Source organism: Haliotis rufescens, unplaced genomic scaffold (assembly GCF_023055435.1).
Source record: "Haliotis rufescens isolate VD_foot unplaced genomic scaffold, xgHalRufe1.0.p SCAF_19, whole genome shotgun sequence".
NCBI classification, from domain to species: Eukaryota; Metazoa; Mollusca; class Gastropoda; order Lepetellida; family Haliotidae; genus Haliotis; species Haliotis rufescens.
This window is the reverse complement of record NW_025963879.1, coordinates 10,375,290-10,392,204: the sequence shown is the minus strand read 5'-3', so window position 1 is coordinate 10,392,204 and position 16,915 is coordinate 10,375,290. Positions and strand designations below refer to the sequence as shown.

The 16,915-nt window shown below is 42.5% G+C and overlaps 1 protein-coding gene across 3 annotated transcripts in view; it reads left to right on the top strand.

Moving 5' to 3' along the window:
• Positions 1-16,915, top strand: part of LOC124138967 (probable phospholipid-transporting ATPase IIB) — a 62,870-nt gene that overhangs the window by 17,469 nt on the left and 28,486 nt on the right. For all 3 annotated transcript variants that reach the window (XM_048398856.1, XM_048398854.1, XM_048398855.1), the window contains 7 exons: positions 8,716-8,898; positions 10,275-10,425; positions 13,429-13,542; positions 13,889-14,056; positions 15,152-15,298; positions 16,348-16,428; positions 16,668-16,817. In XM_048398856.1, coding sequence (XP_048254813.1) covers positions 8,716-8,898; positions 10,275-10,425; positions 13,429-13,542; positions 13,889-14,056; positions 15,152-15,298; positions 16,348-16,428; positions 16,668-16,817 — 994 coding nt within the window. The remainder of the gene's footprint in view (positions 1-8,715; positions 8,899-10,274; positions 10,426-13,428; positions 13,543-13,888; positions 14,057-15,151; positions 15,299-16,347; positions 16,429-16,667; positions 16,818-16,915) is intronic.

Genomic DNA, 16,915 nt, shown 5'->3' with positions numbered 1-16,915 from the left:
AACATCCTGGAACCCCTAGAAAATCCTGGAACCCCTTAGCATGCCCTGGAACCCCTTAGCTCTCCCTGGAACCCCTAGAACATCCTGGAACCCCTTAGCACACCCTGGAACCCCTTCGCTCTCCCTTGAACCCCTAGAAAATCCTGGAACCCCTTAGCATGCCCTGGAACCCCTAGAATATCCTGGAGCCCCTTAGCACGCCCTGGAACCCCTAGAACATCCTGGAACCCCTTAGCACACCCTGGAACCACTTAGCACGCCCTAGAGCCCCTTAGCACGCCCTGGAACCCCTAGAACATCCTGGAACCCCTTAGCACACCCTAGAACACTTTATGGGCTTGACAGAAAAACTCTCCTTTCCACCTCACCACCCCGCCCCCATCACCTACTCCTGATAAGGTATTGAACCCCTAGAACCCCTTAGCATGCCCTGGAACCCCTTAGCACGCCCTTGAACCCCTAGAAAATCCTGGAACCCTTTAGCACGCCCTGGAACCCTTTAGCTCTCCCTGGAACCCCTAGAACACCCTGAACCCCTTAGCATGCCCTGGAACCCCTTAGCACACCCTGGATCCCCTTAGCTCTCCCTGGAACCTCTAAGAACTCCCTGGAGCCCATAAGAACGCCCTGGAACCCCTAAAAACACCCAGAGCCCCTTAGAACTCCCTGGAACCCCATAGCACTCCCTGGAACCCGTTAGCACGCCGCTAAGAACACCTGGAACCCCCTAAAATACCACTGAACCCTTAAAATACCTGGAACCCCTTTGAGCACCCTGGAACCTCTAGAACACCCTGGAACCCTTAGAACACCCGGAACCCATTAGAAGTGAGGATGTAGTATTACAGTTTCCCTGAACGAAGTGTGTACATGGTCAAGTCCTTGACAAAAGGCCTGTTTGTAGGTAATGTTGTTTGTGGTGTTTAGTGTAGAGCATGCTAAGTATTAAATATTGATTAGTGTTAATAAAAATGTAATTTTACAAGATAAAGAGGTGAATAGTTAAAGTCTTTAACTTAAAGATGTGTTTATGGTGTCTATTGAGCAGAAAAATACATTGTATATTTGTGATATGATAATAAACACATTTCGTTCCTTCCTCTTTTTATCCTATTGACCACCTGATGTAATTATGGTCAGGTAACATGTTCCAAGTCTCTTCTAACTTGCAGCTCACATGTGCTGCTGATTGGTTATTCGCTCCAATATTACAACAGTTGTGAAAATACACATTTGACTTCTGCCGATTATTATCATAACCATAATCATTCCCTATGTATAACACTATTGTGTGTCGCAGGCTTGTCCACATTACACCACAGTCTATTATGAGGATGAATGTCAGTGTATTTTTATAGCATGCAGGCTGTTTCCGGAATCAGAATCAATATGTGAAATGTTAGTCACGGTGTAATATCTGCTTAGTTTGCAGTCCTGACTGCAGTGCTGGGGCTGCCATAGGAAGAAGTGCACATCTGTTTCCACTAGAATTGGAAAGTTGCTGATCAATTATTCCAAGCAGAAATGCTAGTTGAGAACTGCAGAGGCTGTTCAGTGATGACAGTCATGTGACCTGTGGGAATAGACCAGTGTTATCATGGGAAGCCTGTGTTGGAAGTAGCTGCAGTGTAGTTGCTAGTCCATCAATGTCATCATGGTGATGGCCAGTTTTCTATGAAGTCTCATTATCAAATGATTTAATGATGAGGAAACGTATTCTCTTTAATCATTTCTAAACAAATTAGTGCCCTACATTACAGTACTTGTGCGGCTGTGCCGACTTGTGTAACTAAGGCTGACTCCTGTATCCATGCTCACCCCATCAGGCTCCACGAAACCATCTGATTACTCACATCAGGGATTTATCTACACTTTCCCACAAGCCGATATTTGGCCCCAGGTACACAGCATATGTTGCTGAAGATTCCCTCATTGGGATTTAAACACACAGGCCAAACACCGTCAGCAGTCACATCTTACAGTCAGGCCAACCACAGTCAGCAGTCACATCTTACAGTCAGGCCAACCCCTGTCAGCAGTCGCATCTTACATTCAGGCCAAACACCATCAGCAGTCACATCTTACAGTCCGGCCAACCACAGTCAGCAGTCACATCTTACAGTCAGGCCGACCACAGTCAGCAGTCACATCTTACATTCAGGCCAACCACAGTCAGCAGTCACATCTTCAGTCGGGCTAACCACAGTCAGCAGTCACATCTTACATTCAGGCCAACCACTTTTAGCAGTCACATCTTACATTCAGGCCAACCACAGTCAGCAGTCACATCTTACATTCAGGCCAACCACTGTCAGCAGTCACATCTTACATTCAGACCAACCACAGTCAGCAGTCACATCTTACAGTCAGGCCAACCACAGTCAGCAGTCACATCTTCAGTCGGGCTAACCACAGTCAGCAGTCACATCTTACATTCAGGCCATCCACAGTCAGCAGTCGCATCTTACATTCAGGCCAACCACTGTCAGCAGTCGCATCTTACATTCAGGCCAACCACTGTCAGCAGTCACATCTTACAGTCAGGCCAACCACAGTCAGCAGTCACATCTTCCGTCGGGCTAACCACAGTCAGCAGTCACATCTTACATTCAGGCCATCCACTGTCAGCAGTCGCATCTTACATTCAGGCCAACCACTGTCAGCAGTCACATCTTACAGTCAGGCCAACCACAGCCAACAGTCACATCTTACAGTCCGGCCAACCACCGTCATCAGTCACATCTTACAGTCAGGCCAACCACAGTCAGCAGTCACATCTTACAGTCAGGCCATCCACAGTCAGCCGTCACATCTTACAGTCAGGCCAACCACTGTCAGCAGTCACATCTTACAGTCAGGCCAACCACTGTCAGCAGTCACATCTTACAGTCAGGCCAACCACAGTCAGCAGTCACATCTTACAGTCAGGCCAACCACCCTCAGCAGTCACATCTTCAGTCGGGCTAACCACAGTCAGCAGTCACATCTTACGGTCAGACCAACCACAGTCAGCAGTCACATCTTACAGTCAGGCCAACCACTGTCAGCAGTCGCATCTTACATTCAGGCCAAACACCATCAGCAGTCACATCTTACAGTCCGACCAACCACAGTCAGCAGTCACATCTTCAGTCGGGCTATACACAGTCAGCAGTCACATCTTACATTCAGGCCATCAACAGTCAGCAGTCGCATCTTACATTCAGGCCAACCACTGTCAGCAGTCACATCTTACATTCAGGCCAACCACAGTCAGCAGTCACATCTTACAGTCATGCCAACCACAGTCAGCAGTCACATCTTCAGTCGGGCTAACCACAGTCAGCAGTCACATCTTACAGTCAGGCCATCCACAGTCAGCAGTCGCATCTTACATTCAGGCCAACCACTGTCAGCAGTCACATCTTACAGTCAGGCCAACCACAGCCAGCAGTCACATCTTACAGTCAGGCCAACCACCGTCAGCAGTCACATCTTACAGTCAGGCCAACCACTGTCAGCAGTCACATCTTACAGTCAGGCCAACCACCGTCAGCAGTCACATCTTACAGTCAGGCCAACCACAGTCAGCAGTCACATCTTACAGTCAGGCCATCCACAGTCAGCCGTCACATCTTACAGTCAGGCCAACCACTGTCAGCAGTCACATCTTACAGTCAGGCCAACCACTGTCAGCAGTCACATCTTACAGTCAGGCCAACCACAGTCAGCAGTCACATCTTACAGTCAGGCCAACCACCCTCAGCAGTCACATCTTCAGTCGGGCTAACCACAGTCAGCAGTCACATCTTACGGTCAGACCAACCACAGTCAGCAGTCACATCTTACAGTCAGGCCAACCACTGTCAGCAGTCGCATCTTACATTCAGGCCAAACACCATCAGCAGTCACATCTTACAGTCCGACCAACCACAGTCAGCAGTCACATCTTCAGTCGGGCTATACACAGTCAGCAGTCACATCTTACATTCAGGCCATCAACAGTCAGCAGTCGCATCTTACATTCAGGCCAACCACTGTCAGCAGTCACATCTTACATTCAGGCCAACCACAGTCAGCAGTCACATCTTACAGTCATGCCAACCACAGTCAGCAGTCACATCTTCAGTCGGGCTAACCACAGTCAGCAGTCACATCTTACAGTCAGGCCATCCACAGTCAGCAGTCGCATCTTACATTCAGGCCAACCACTGTCAGCAGTCACATCTTACAGTCAGGCCAACCACAGCCAGCAGTCACATCTTACAGTCAGGCCAACCACCGTCAGCAGTCACATCTTACAGTCAGGCCAACCACTGTCAGCAGTCACATCTTACAGTCAGGCCAACCACTGTCAGCAGTCACATCTTACAGTCAGGCCAACCACTGTCAGCAGTCACATCTTACATTCAGGCCAACCACTGTCAGCAGTCACATCTTACAGTCAGGCCAACCACAGTCAGCAGTCACATCTTACAGTCAGGCCAACCACAGTCAGCAGTCACATCTTCAGTCAGGCCAACCACTGTCAGCAGTCACATCTTACGGTCAGGCCAACCACAGTCAGCAGTCACATCTTACAATCAGGCCAACCACTGTCAGCAGTCGCATCTTACAGTCAGGCCAACCACAGTCAGCAGTCACATCTTACGGTCGGGCCAACCACAGTCAGCAGTCACATCTTACAGTCAGGCCAACCACAGTCAGCAGTCACATCTTACAGTCAGGCCAACCACTGTCAGCAGTCACATCTTACAGTCAGGCCAACCACAGTCAGCAGTCACATCTTACATTCAGGCCAACCACAGTCAGCAGTCACATCTTACATATAGGACAGTATTAGGACTAGGTAAATCGTACATGACAGGTGAGATAACATGAAATCCACATGATTAACATTGTAATTGTGGACTGAGTTATCAGTAGTGCATTGAAATAAACGCCCACCTAAGTTAAGCAGATCAATGATCCTGATACGTTCCACTGTCTTGCTTGTGCAGATCCAGCAACATCTGGTGGCAGCTCTACAATAGGGCTTTGATAACGGTAGCATACGTGCCACATCATCATGGAAATTAACATAGCTTGGTCTCGTGTAAGGAAAATCTTTACATCAGAGAGACAGCATTTGTTAAACAGAAGGTATTTTTTAACCCCTGGTGAAGGATTAGAAAGAGGTATCCAATATTTTTTGTCAGAATTCACTTTGTTTTGTGTATGCATTTTGGTGAAGATTCTTTTTATGTTTTTTTTGTGAAATGTGTGGGTTTTGCTTGGTGGCATGGGACAATAATTGACATGTTGACATGCTGCATATCCGTCATTGTGACTGCCATGTCAGCCTGCCCTTCCTGCATACTAATCAATTCACTGCCTGCAAGGCCAGACCAGACCAGACCAGACCAGACCAGACCAGACCAGGCACGGAGAGCTGATCAATAGCCTGTGTCTTATGGTGCTCCTCCCATCATAATGACAGGCGTTGTCGGCCACTGGGTTCAACTTTATGTCTTGTGGCCTTTTTCTTAACATGTTCTATTAGTGTTGTGAAATAAATATCTATTTTTCAAAGTAGCAGTGAGTGAGTGAGTGAATTGGGTTTAAGGCCTCTTTGAACAGTATTCCAGTTATATCACAGTGTGGCAGCTTAATGTGTGAGGAAAGCTTGAAGTGTTGCAGGTCTCAGATGTTTACCAATTTGGTGAAAGACATAAGCATGGGTGTGGTGCTGACAAACCTAGAAACGTAAGCGGGGCAAACCGGGATTCGAACCCACGATCACAGATTCCTGGCATGCCCAAGGGATGCAACTCTGCACGGTGAATTGCAGCGCCTTAGACAACTGGGCCATCTGTGCCTCCCTTCAAAGTAGCAAGATGTTAACTTAGATGGTTGATGTTTCTCACAATACATCTTTCAGCTAGATTGTGAAATTCTAATTACAAAACCATATCATAAATCTGAACATGTGTCACCATTTGGTGATTGTATATATTTAACATGTAGGAATCAAAAGATGCTCAAAGGGGGAGACTTGGAAATACAGACATAAGTTATTCCAATTTGACTTGAATAGATGAATCTTGGCACTGTCGAAGCTTGAGAGGAAGTTGTGTTATGCTTAGTAATGCTTCATCATCCACATAAAAGATGCCTCCACTGTTCTGTGATCAGTAAAGATTATTTTTGTTATGCATTTTGTGTAATTACATTTGTTGTGGGTACAATGATACACAATCAACCTGGTCTCCATCCTCACCATGACACCAAACAGTCCTCCAACGACCTTTCCTAGCCCTGAATCAACACGAGGGAAGCTTATTACACATTCAGCACTGATAAACATAAAGTGTCTTGTAAACTTGTTGTACAATGTTGATTGAGCTGCAACAGCAGGGTGAGAGTTGGTAGTCAGAAGTACTGCAACATGGGAGCAGCTCGTCCACGGTTCGCTCCGATGGGATCATTATACATGTACAAGATCTGTTCTATTCAATGATGTATGTTACTGACACAGGATCAGTATCATGTATAATGAATATGGAGGTTTTGTATTATGATCTAATGTATTTGTTCCTGGTGGGACATTACATTTGAGCCTGTATTGAAGTGTGCCTTACATTAACACCTATCAGTTGCCTGACACACAATCACTCATACACTTATCAAAGTCATAATGGTAGTGTGGAACAGCTTCACGCCATGTTGTCAGATCAGAGCCATGGAGGATTTATGTTTAGTGATACAGAGTCTGAATAATTGATTTAACTAACATACATGGTACTGGGAGTAGATACCTTATACATTGTACCTGTTATATATGGACTGTATAAGTGCTATGTACCACTTGATATATGGACTATGTTAGTAATATGTACCACTTAATACATGTACTATATCAGCTTTATGTACCACTTTATACATGGAGTATACTAGTGTATTGTACCACTTTATACATTGATTATATTAGTGTTATATACTACTTTATACAGAGACTATATTTGTGTTATGCAGCCCTTTATACATGGACTATATTAGTGATATGTACCACCCTATTCATAGACTATATTAGTGTATTGTGTATTTTTGTACCACTTTATGCATGGACTATATTAGTGTATTGTGCCACTTTATGCATGGACTTTATCAGTTGGTTGGTTTGTTGTTTTACGCCGCACTCAGCAATATTCCAGCTATATGACAGCAGTCTGTAAATAATCGAGTCTGGACCAGACAATCCAGTGATTGATATCATGAGCATCGATCCACACAATTGGGATCGATGACATGCATCAACCAAGTCAGCGAGCCTGACCACCCGATCCCGTTAGTCGCCTTTTACGACAAGCATAGTCACTTTTTACGGCAAGCATGGGTTGCTGAAGACCTATTCTACCCCGGAATCTTCACGGGTAGACTTTATTAGTGTATTGTGACACTTTATGACACTAGTACTATGTTAGTGTTTTGTACCACTTTAAGACACAAGGACTATTCATTTTAAGTACCACTTTATGTCACTGGGACTATATAAGTGTAAAGTATCATTTCTTTACACTAGGACTATATCAGTTTTATGTACCACTTTATGACAATAGGACTATATCAGTTTTATGTACCACTTTATGACAAAAGTTCTATATCAGTTTTATGTACCACTTTATAACACTTTGTGTATCACTTTATGAGATATGGCCTCTTTCAGTTTTATGTACCACTTTAAGACACTAGGACCATTAGTTTTAAGTACCACTTCATGACACAAGAACTATATCAGGTTTATATACCACTTTCTGACATGAGCATTATATTAGTTTTATGTACCACTTTGTGACACTAGGGCTATATCAGTTTTATGTTCCACTTTGATATTAGGACTATCAGTACATGTATCACTTTATGACACTAGGACTATATTAGTTTTATATACCACTTTATTTGATACGGACTCTATCCATTTTATGTACAACTTTTTGACACTAGGACTATATCAGTTATATGTACCATTTTATGACTCTAGGACTATATTAGCTTCATGTACCACTTTATGACACTCGGTTTATGAACCACTTTATGAGATATGGACTCGATAAGTTTTATGTACCACTTCAAGACACTAGGATCATGAGTTTTAAGTACCACTTCATGACACGAGAACTATATCAGGTTTATATACCACTTTCTGACATTAGGATTATATTAGTTTTATGTACCACTTTGTGACACTAGGGCTATATCAGTTTTATGTACCACTTTGTGACAGTAGGACTACATCAGTTTTATGTACCACTACTGTATGTATTGTGATACCAGGACCATATTAGATGTCTCTGTTACTATAAATAATACAAGGACTTTTGGGCCTATATATCACTGTATGTTACACAAGGACTGTTGCAGTATGGTGTATCCCTGCTGTACATGTACATGTTAATTTTATGTATCAAAAGTAGTGACTTCTGTATTTGCTCTGTGTCTGCAATATTTATCTAAGACATGTACTCAGTTTGAAGTTCTTGTTTGGAAGAAAATGTTCCCATCAAGCACAGCCAGTTGACTTCCTGAATGCATGCACTGCATGCTAATGCACCCTGAGACATGCTTATGCTATGGTGAACATAGTTGGCAACATGTGGCTTTCCATTCAGAAGTATGTACAGATGAGTGGTAACCCGAGAACTCATGTTTTATGTAGTGGCAAGTTGATATTATTAACGATATTGTTGTACATTGCAGATTTTCCTCCTCTGATGAAGATGACTGTATGGATGACATCCCTCTGATGGCTGGAAGTGGAAATATACAGGACTTCCACATTGACGAGAATGACTCGTTGATGAAGGAAAGAAAGTACCGCAGCTATCGCACACGCTCACTGGGCTACTTCCTGTCTGAGGGCTGGATAAATATGTGTGCAAGGTGAGAAAAATTTAAATTGGAATAACTAGATACTATGCTCTGGTTAAGTGTATGACATCACTGATGAGTCGGCCTGGTGTGATTCCTGTGTAGAATCAGTTGCAAGTTCCTGCTGTATGTGTGAAGATGTGACTCAAATCAGAACCACTGAAAATCACGAACTGCATTACTAAAGTATGGAAGACACAACTATTTCTCCATGACATCTTCACCTGGTACCCCAATAGGTTACAAGAGACATGACTATTTCTCCACCAATAGGTTACAAGAGACATGACTATTTCTCCACCAGACCTTCACCTGGAAGCCCAATAGGTTACAAGAGACATGACTATTTCTCCAACAATAGGTTACAAGAGACATGACTATTTCTCCACCAATAGGTTACAAGAGACATGACTATTTCTCCACCAATAGGTTACAAGAGATGTGACTATTTCTCCACCAATAGGTTACAAGAGACATGACTATTTCTCCAACAATAGGTTACAAGAGACATGACTATTCCTCCACCAAACCTTCACCTGGTACCCCAATAGGTAACAAGAGACATGACTATTTCTCCAACAATAGGTTACAAGAGATGTGACTATTTCTCCACCAATAGGTTACAAGAGACATGACTATTTCTCCACCATGACTATTTCTCCACCAATAGGTTACAAGAGACATGACTATTTCTCCACCAATAGGTTACAAGAGACATGACTATTTCTCCACCAATAGGTTACAAGAGACATGACTATTTCTCCACCAATAGGTTACAAGAGACATGACTATTTCTCCACCAATAGGTTAGAAGAGACATGACTATTTCTCCACCAATAGGTTACAAGAGATGTGACTATTTCTCCACCAATAGGTTACAAGAGATGTGACTATTTCTCCATCAATAGGTTACAAGAGACATGACTATTTCTCCACCAATAGGTTACAAGAGACATGACTATTTCTCCACCAATAGGTTAGAAGAGACATGACTATTTCTCCACCAATAGGTTACAAGAGACATGACTATTTCTCCACCATGACTATTTCTCCACCAATAGGTTACAAGAGACATGACTATTTCTCCACCAATAGGTTACAAGAGATGTGACTATTTCTCCACCAATAGGTTACAAGAGACATGACTATTTCTCCACCATGACTATTTCTCCACCAATAGGTTAGAAGAGACATGACTATTTCTCCACCAATAGGTTACAAGAGACATGACTATTTCTCCACCAATAGGTTACAAGAGACGCGACTATTTGTCTGTACCTCCATCAGGGAAGAGCTGACACACAACATGGTCATATAGGATTGATATGGTGTGATCGTGTCTGCCTTTGTAGTCAGCAGTATCTCATGACTCTGTCCCTCTCTTGCAGCTGTTGGAGCAGAATATTCAGTAGATGTCGACGGCAGAAGGAATACAAGCCACGAAACGTCTACATCGGTCTTGCCACAGGACCACAAGAAAAGTACCCAAGAAATGTTGTAAAAAATCAAAAATACAGCATCATTACTTTTATACCAAAGGTAGGCAAAAATAGGGAGGTGGAAGACAGTTTCACTTGCCCTTTGATTTGTTCAAAATATTCATCCAAGAAGTCAAGGACAGTTTGTTCTAACTTTGTGAAACACTTAGAATAGGTTCCTCATCACTAACATGTCTATGTGCTGAACGGATCAAATCAATTAGTTGAGCTTGTACAATGAGTCTCATCATCTGCATATGCATTTTGATTCAAATACAATAACTTTTGACTGAACATCACAAATAAGATCATGGATGAGAGACACACAATAACTTATTACAGTCTTCAGGTAATGGTATTACTGGATAACTGGCTACAGTCTTCAGGTAATAGTATTACTGGATAACTGGCTACAGTCTTCAGGTAATAGTTTTACTGGATAGTTGGCTACAGTCTTCAGGTAATGGTATTACTGGATAGCTGGCTACAGTCTTCAGGTAATGGAATTACTGGATAACTGGCTACAGTCTTCAGGTAATAGTATTACTGGATAACTGGCTACAGTCTTCAGGTAATGTTATTACTGGATAACTGGCTACAGTCTTCAGGTAATGGTATTACTGGATAGTTGGCTACAGTCTTCAGGTAATGGTATTACTGGATAGTTGGCTACAGTCTTCAAGTAATGGTATTACTGGATAACTGGCTACAGTCTTCAGGTAATGGTATTACTGGATAGTTGGCTACAGTCTTCAGGTAATGGTCTTACTGGATAACTGGCTACAGTCTTCAGGTAATGGTATTACTGGATAACTGGCTACAGTCTTCAGGTAATAGAATTATTGGATAACTTGCTACAGTCTTCAGGTAATAGTATTACTGGATAACTGGCTACAGTCTTCAGGTAATGGTATTATTGGATAACTGGCTACAGTCTTCAGGTAATGGTATTACTGGATAACTGGCTACAGTCTTCAGGTAATGGTATTACTGGATAACTGGCTACAGTCTTCAGGTAATGGTATTACTGGATAACTGGCTACAGTCTTCAGGTAATAGTATTATTGGATAACTGGCTACAGTCTTCAGGTAATAGTATTATTGGATAACTGGCTACAGTCTTCAGGTAATGGTATTACTGGATAACTGGCTACAGTCTTCAGGTAATGGTATTACTGGATAACTGGCTACAGTCTTCAGGCAATAGTATTATTGGATAACTGGCTACAGTCTTCAGGTAATGGTATTACTGGATAGTTTGCTACAGTCTTCAGGTAATGGTATTACTGGATAACTGGCTACAGTCTTCAGGTAATGGTATTACTGGATAGTTGGCTACAGTCTTCAGGTAATAGTATTACTGGATAACTGGCTACAGTCTTCAGGTAATGGTATTACTGGATAACTGGCTACAGTCTTCAGGTAATGGTATTACTGGATAGTTGGCTACAGTCTTCAGGTAATGGTCTTACTGGATAACTGGCTACAGTCTTCAGGTAATGGTATTACTGGATAACTGGCTACAGTCTTCAGGTAATAGAATTATTGGATAACTTGCTACAGTCTTCAGGTAATAGTATTACTGGATAACTGGCTACAGTCTTCAGGTAATGGTATTATTGGATAACTGGCTACAGTCTTCAGGTAATGGTATTACTGGATAACTGGCTACAGTCTTCAGGTAATGGTATTACTGGATAACTGGCTACAGTCTTCAGGTAATGGTATTACTGGATAACTGGCTACAGTCTTCAGGTAATAGTATTATTGGATAACTGGCTACAGTCTTCAGGTAATAGTATTATTGGATAACTGGCTACAGTCTTCAGGTAATGGTATTACTGGATAACTGGCTACAGTCTTCAGGTAATGGTATTACTGGATAACTGGCTACAGTCTTCAGGCAATAGTATTATTGGATAACTGGCTACAGTCTTCAGGTAATGGTATTACTGGATAGTTTGCTACAGTCTTCAGGTAATGGTATTACTGGATAACTGGCTACAGTCTTCAGGTAATGGTATTACTGGATAGTTGGCTACAGTCTTCAGGTAATAGTATTACTGGATAACTGGCTACAGTCTTCAGGTAATGGTATTACTGGATAACTGGCTACAGTCTTCAGGTAATGGTATTACTGGATATTTGGCTACAGTCTTCAGGTAATAGTATCACTGGATAACTGGCTACAGTCTTCAGGTGATGGTATTACTGAATAGTTGGCTACAGTCTTCAGGTAATAGTATTACTGGATAACTGGCTACAGTCTTCAGGTAATGGCATTACTGGATAACTGGCTACAGTCTTCAGGTAATGGTATTACTGGATAACTGGCTACAGTCTTCAGGTAATGGTATTACTGGATAACTGGCTACAGTCTTCAGGTAATGGTATTACTGGATAGTTGGCTACAGTCTTCAGGTAATGGTATTACTGGATAACTGGCTACAGTCTTCAGGTAATGGTATTACTGGATAACTGGCTACAGTCTTCAGGTAATGGTATTACTGGATAACTGGCTACAGTCTTCAGGTAATGGTATTACTGGATAACTGGCTACAGTCTTCAGGTAATGGTATTACTTGATAACTGGCTACAGTCTTCAGGTAATGGTATTACTGGATAACTGGCTAAAGTCTTCAGGTAATGGTATTACTGGATAACTGGCTAAAGTCTTCAGGTAATGGTATTACTGGATAGTTGGCTACAGTCTTCAGGTAATGGTATTACTGGATAACTGGCTACAGTCTTCAGGTAATGGTATTACTGGATAACTGGCTACAATCTTCAGGTAATGGTATTATTGGATAACTGGCTACAGTCTTCAGGTAATGGTATTACTGGATAGTTGGCTACAGTCTTCAGGTAATGGTATTACTGGGTAACTGGCTACAGTCTTCATGTAACAGTATTACTGGATAACTGGCTACAGTCTTCAGGTAATGGTATTACTGGATAGTTGGCCACAGTCTTCAGGTAATAGTATTACTGGATAACCTGCTTTGATAGACTTAGAAGCTGCACCAACCTAACAGAAACTAAACTCAGTTTCTTTCTTTTTCAGGTTTTGTTTGAACAGTTCAAGTTTTTCCTCAACCTGTACTTCTTGATAATGGCATGTGCACAGTTCATCCCAGCCATCAGAATTGGCTACCTCTACACATACTGGGGGCCACTGGTGAGTGGCCATTGGAATCAGTTGACATTACAAGGATGTGCTTTGTTTCAAATGTATACAAAAGCAAGTGAACATTGAGATTGATAGAGCTTGCCCATGATTGACTTAACAGTTGACTGTAATGATTTACAATGTTTGACATAACTGGTTGTCATTGTACCTGATTGGTTTGGATTGTTGCTCATGCTGTCAGCCCTTGGTTTGTGTGGGCAAGGTTAGAGCAGGCAACAGTGATGGCAGTGTACTGTGTTGGACATAGCATTGGTGCAGCTTTTGTGTAACTACATGACATGTTAAGAATACCTACAGTTTATACTGGTTCAAATTGGTTTTCTAACTTTTCCAGGGTTTTGTGATATTTGTAACAATGTGTCGTGAGGCTCTGGATGATTGGCGCCGCTATCGACGAGACAAGGAGGCCAACTCCCAGATCTACAAGAAACTGTGTCGAGATGGTATCGTCCGCATACCCAGCTCTGACATCCGCGTCGGGGATCTCATTATCGTAGAGAAGGTAACTAGATGTGGACAAAGCTGTGAATGACTGGCAGGGTAGAGTCTGCGTCCAGTCTAGATACACTGGTGGTTAATGAATGCCAGGTTTATTTCACAATCAGGATGGAACATTGTCACAAAAATGTGAGGTAATTGTAAATGTTTAATGTTTTAGGTTCTTTAAAAGCTGAAGCAAGCTGACTGAGGTTGTTGTTTGTTATTCTCAATTCATTCAAATGATACACTTAACTATGAGGGATAGGAAACTTGGGATTGTTTTCTTCTTGCATCTAACAGTGCATGTATCTGGGGTTAGCAGTTACTGCCAGACAGAAGTGCATGAGGACACAGACGAACCCGTAAAGTCCTTGAAGGATGTAGTCAGTTCAGTATTGTGGTGATGAGACATCCTTGCAAGGGAGGGAACTCCTGTGGACAATTCTGTTGTATAAGGAAATCTGATGTAGTGATATATAGAGAATCTCACCAGAGTGTCTTTTTATATCAAATATATCAACACGAGTTGATAAAAGTGGGAAAACTCCGAGGCTTGCGAGGATTTTTTTCCACTTTTATCAACGAGTGTTGATATATTTGATATCAAAAGACACGAGGGTGAGATTTTATTTATCATCCAACATCATTCTTCCAACTTTTTCAGTTTGTAGACAGACAGTAATAAGCAGTGTCTTAGGTGTAAAAAGTACTGCTAACAGCTTCAGTAGCAGAGCCATTAGTGATGTCATTTGATTGTGACGTCATGGTAACCAATGACGTCACAATGGTCTGCAAAGCATTGTGATGCAATTTCATTGCAGCGATATCTACAGCGTAGATATCGCTTGATCTCACCCAAGCGATATCTCCTGTGGGAGCCTGTTTTGGATGATAAATGAGCTGTAACAACCAACGATCACTCACAAACAATGGTCATTATGGAACAAAATCTGTCCCTTCAATTTTCACAGATATGAGATTGAGTATAGAAAAATTCATCTTAATAATTGTTAGCAATTGTTTCCTGTCATGAATGAGTCCTCGAGTTTGAGTTTCAAGACCGTGATTTTGGGGCAGTTTGTCAAAACCACTGCACACTTGCCATATTTGTGAACAGGACCAGCGTGTGCCGGCAGACTTGGTGTTTCTGCGGACTACGGAGAAGGATGGAGCGTGTTTCACCAGGACGGACCAGCTGGACGGGGAGACTGACTGGAAGTTGCGGCTTGCTGTACAGACCACACAGAGGCTGCCATCAAACGTGGTAGGTACAGAGGCTGCCATCAAACATGGTAGGTACAGAGGCTGCCATCAAACATGGTAGGTACAGAGGCTGCCATCAAACGTAAGTACAGAGGCTGCCATCAAACGTAAGTACAGAGGCTGCCATCAAACATGGTAGGTACAGAGGCTTCCATCAAACATGGTAGGTACAGAGGCTGCCATCAAACGTAGGTACAGAGGCTGCCATCAAACGTAAGTACAGAGGCTGCCATCAAACATGGTAGGTACAGAGGCTGCCATCAAACATGGTAGGTACAGAGGCTGACATCAAACGTAGGTACAGAGGCTGCCATCAAATGTAAGTACAGAGGCTGCCATCAAACATGGTAGGTAAAGAGGCTGCCATCAAACATGGTAGGTACAGAGACTGCCATCAAACGTGGTACTACAGAGGCTGCCATTAAACATATTTGCAGAGCCTGAGGTCAAATGTTTGGAAGATAGGGTGCCATAAAACATATTTACGGAGGCTGCCATCAAACATATTTGCAGAGGCTGCCATCAAACATATTTACAGAGGCTGCCATCAAACATTGTCGGTACAGGGCCTGGTAGGGTGACTTGAGGTAAGAGTTTCAGGGTGTTTGTTAAGTTTATGTTGATGTGAGGGAAAAGATAGAACCTGAATAACAGAGCATTGGTTACATGTGTCTGTGTGGCCAAGGTTAAAAAGGGCTCCTAGAACTCTATTGCTGGTCAAAAAATTGATGGCATTGAATGTTGCTCATAATATCAACCCCTGTTTTGTCTTTCCCAGACTTAATTATTTGGAGGCAGCTGTGATAATGGCTGAATATTGGTGCCTGCAGTCAGAATAGGGGTGTATAGATGTTTATAATTGACTGATCTTGTACATCCCGAGGGGTAAGCTTGATCACTAATCATATACAGCCCACATTAATTACAACTTGATGACTATACAGAATCCAGTAGGATTTACGTGTGACCATCTGGATGATGAACACTGTATCTTCCCATGTTTACCTCCTCTCATCACTCTCATGACAGCACGGAGGTTTTCTGTTCCAGGACATACTAGACATCTGTGCCCAGGTCCATGCAGAGAAACCACAGAAACAGATTCACAATTTTGTGGGAACATTTACAAGAGTGAGTTAATTTCTACTGGTTTGATTTCCTACCAAAGAAATTAGATTTGATGATATGGTATTTAATGAAGTGTGAAATAAAGTGTGTCATGCCAATGCAAGGTATAGGTACAACTGCCATTGCTTTAATACCAATACATGAACTAAAAGAGATATCACTCAAGCATATATTCTTTTTTTATCCCCTGGTATTTGCAAAATACTATTTGGCATATACATGTAGAGCATTTGTGTCCTCAGACTGACGGGACGGCCTGTGAGGACCCGCTGGGCCTGGAGAATACATTGTGGGCAGACACAGTGGTGGCGTCAGGAACAGCACTCGGAGTGGTAATATACACTGGGGCAGAGACCAGGAGTGTCATGAACACCTCACAGCCAAGCAGCAAGGTGAGACTCAAATTTATAAACCTATTCATTGGGATCGCTATTAAGTAAGAGAATTCTTTCTATAGGCATTAAAACCTATTGTGAGGTTTTACTTTCCA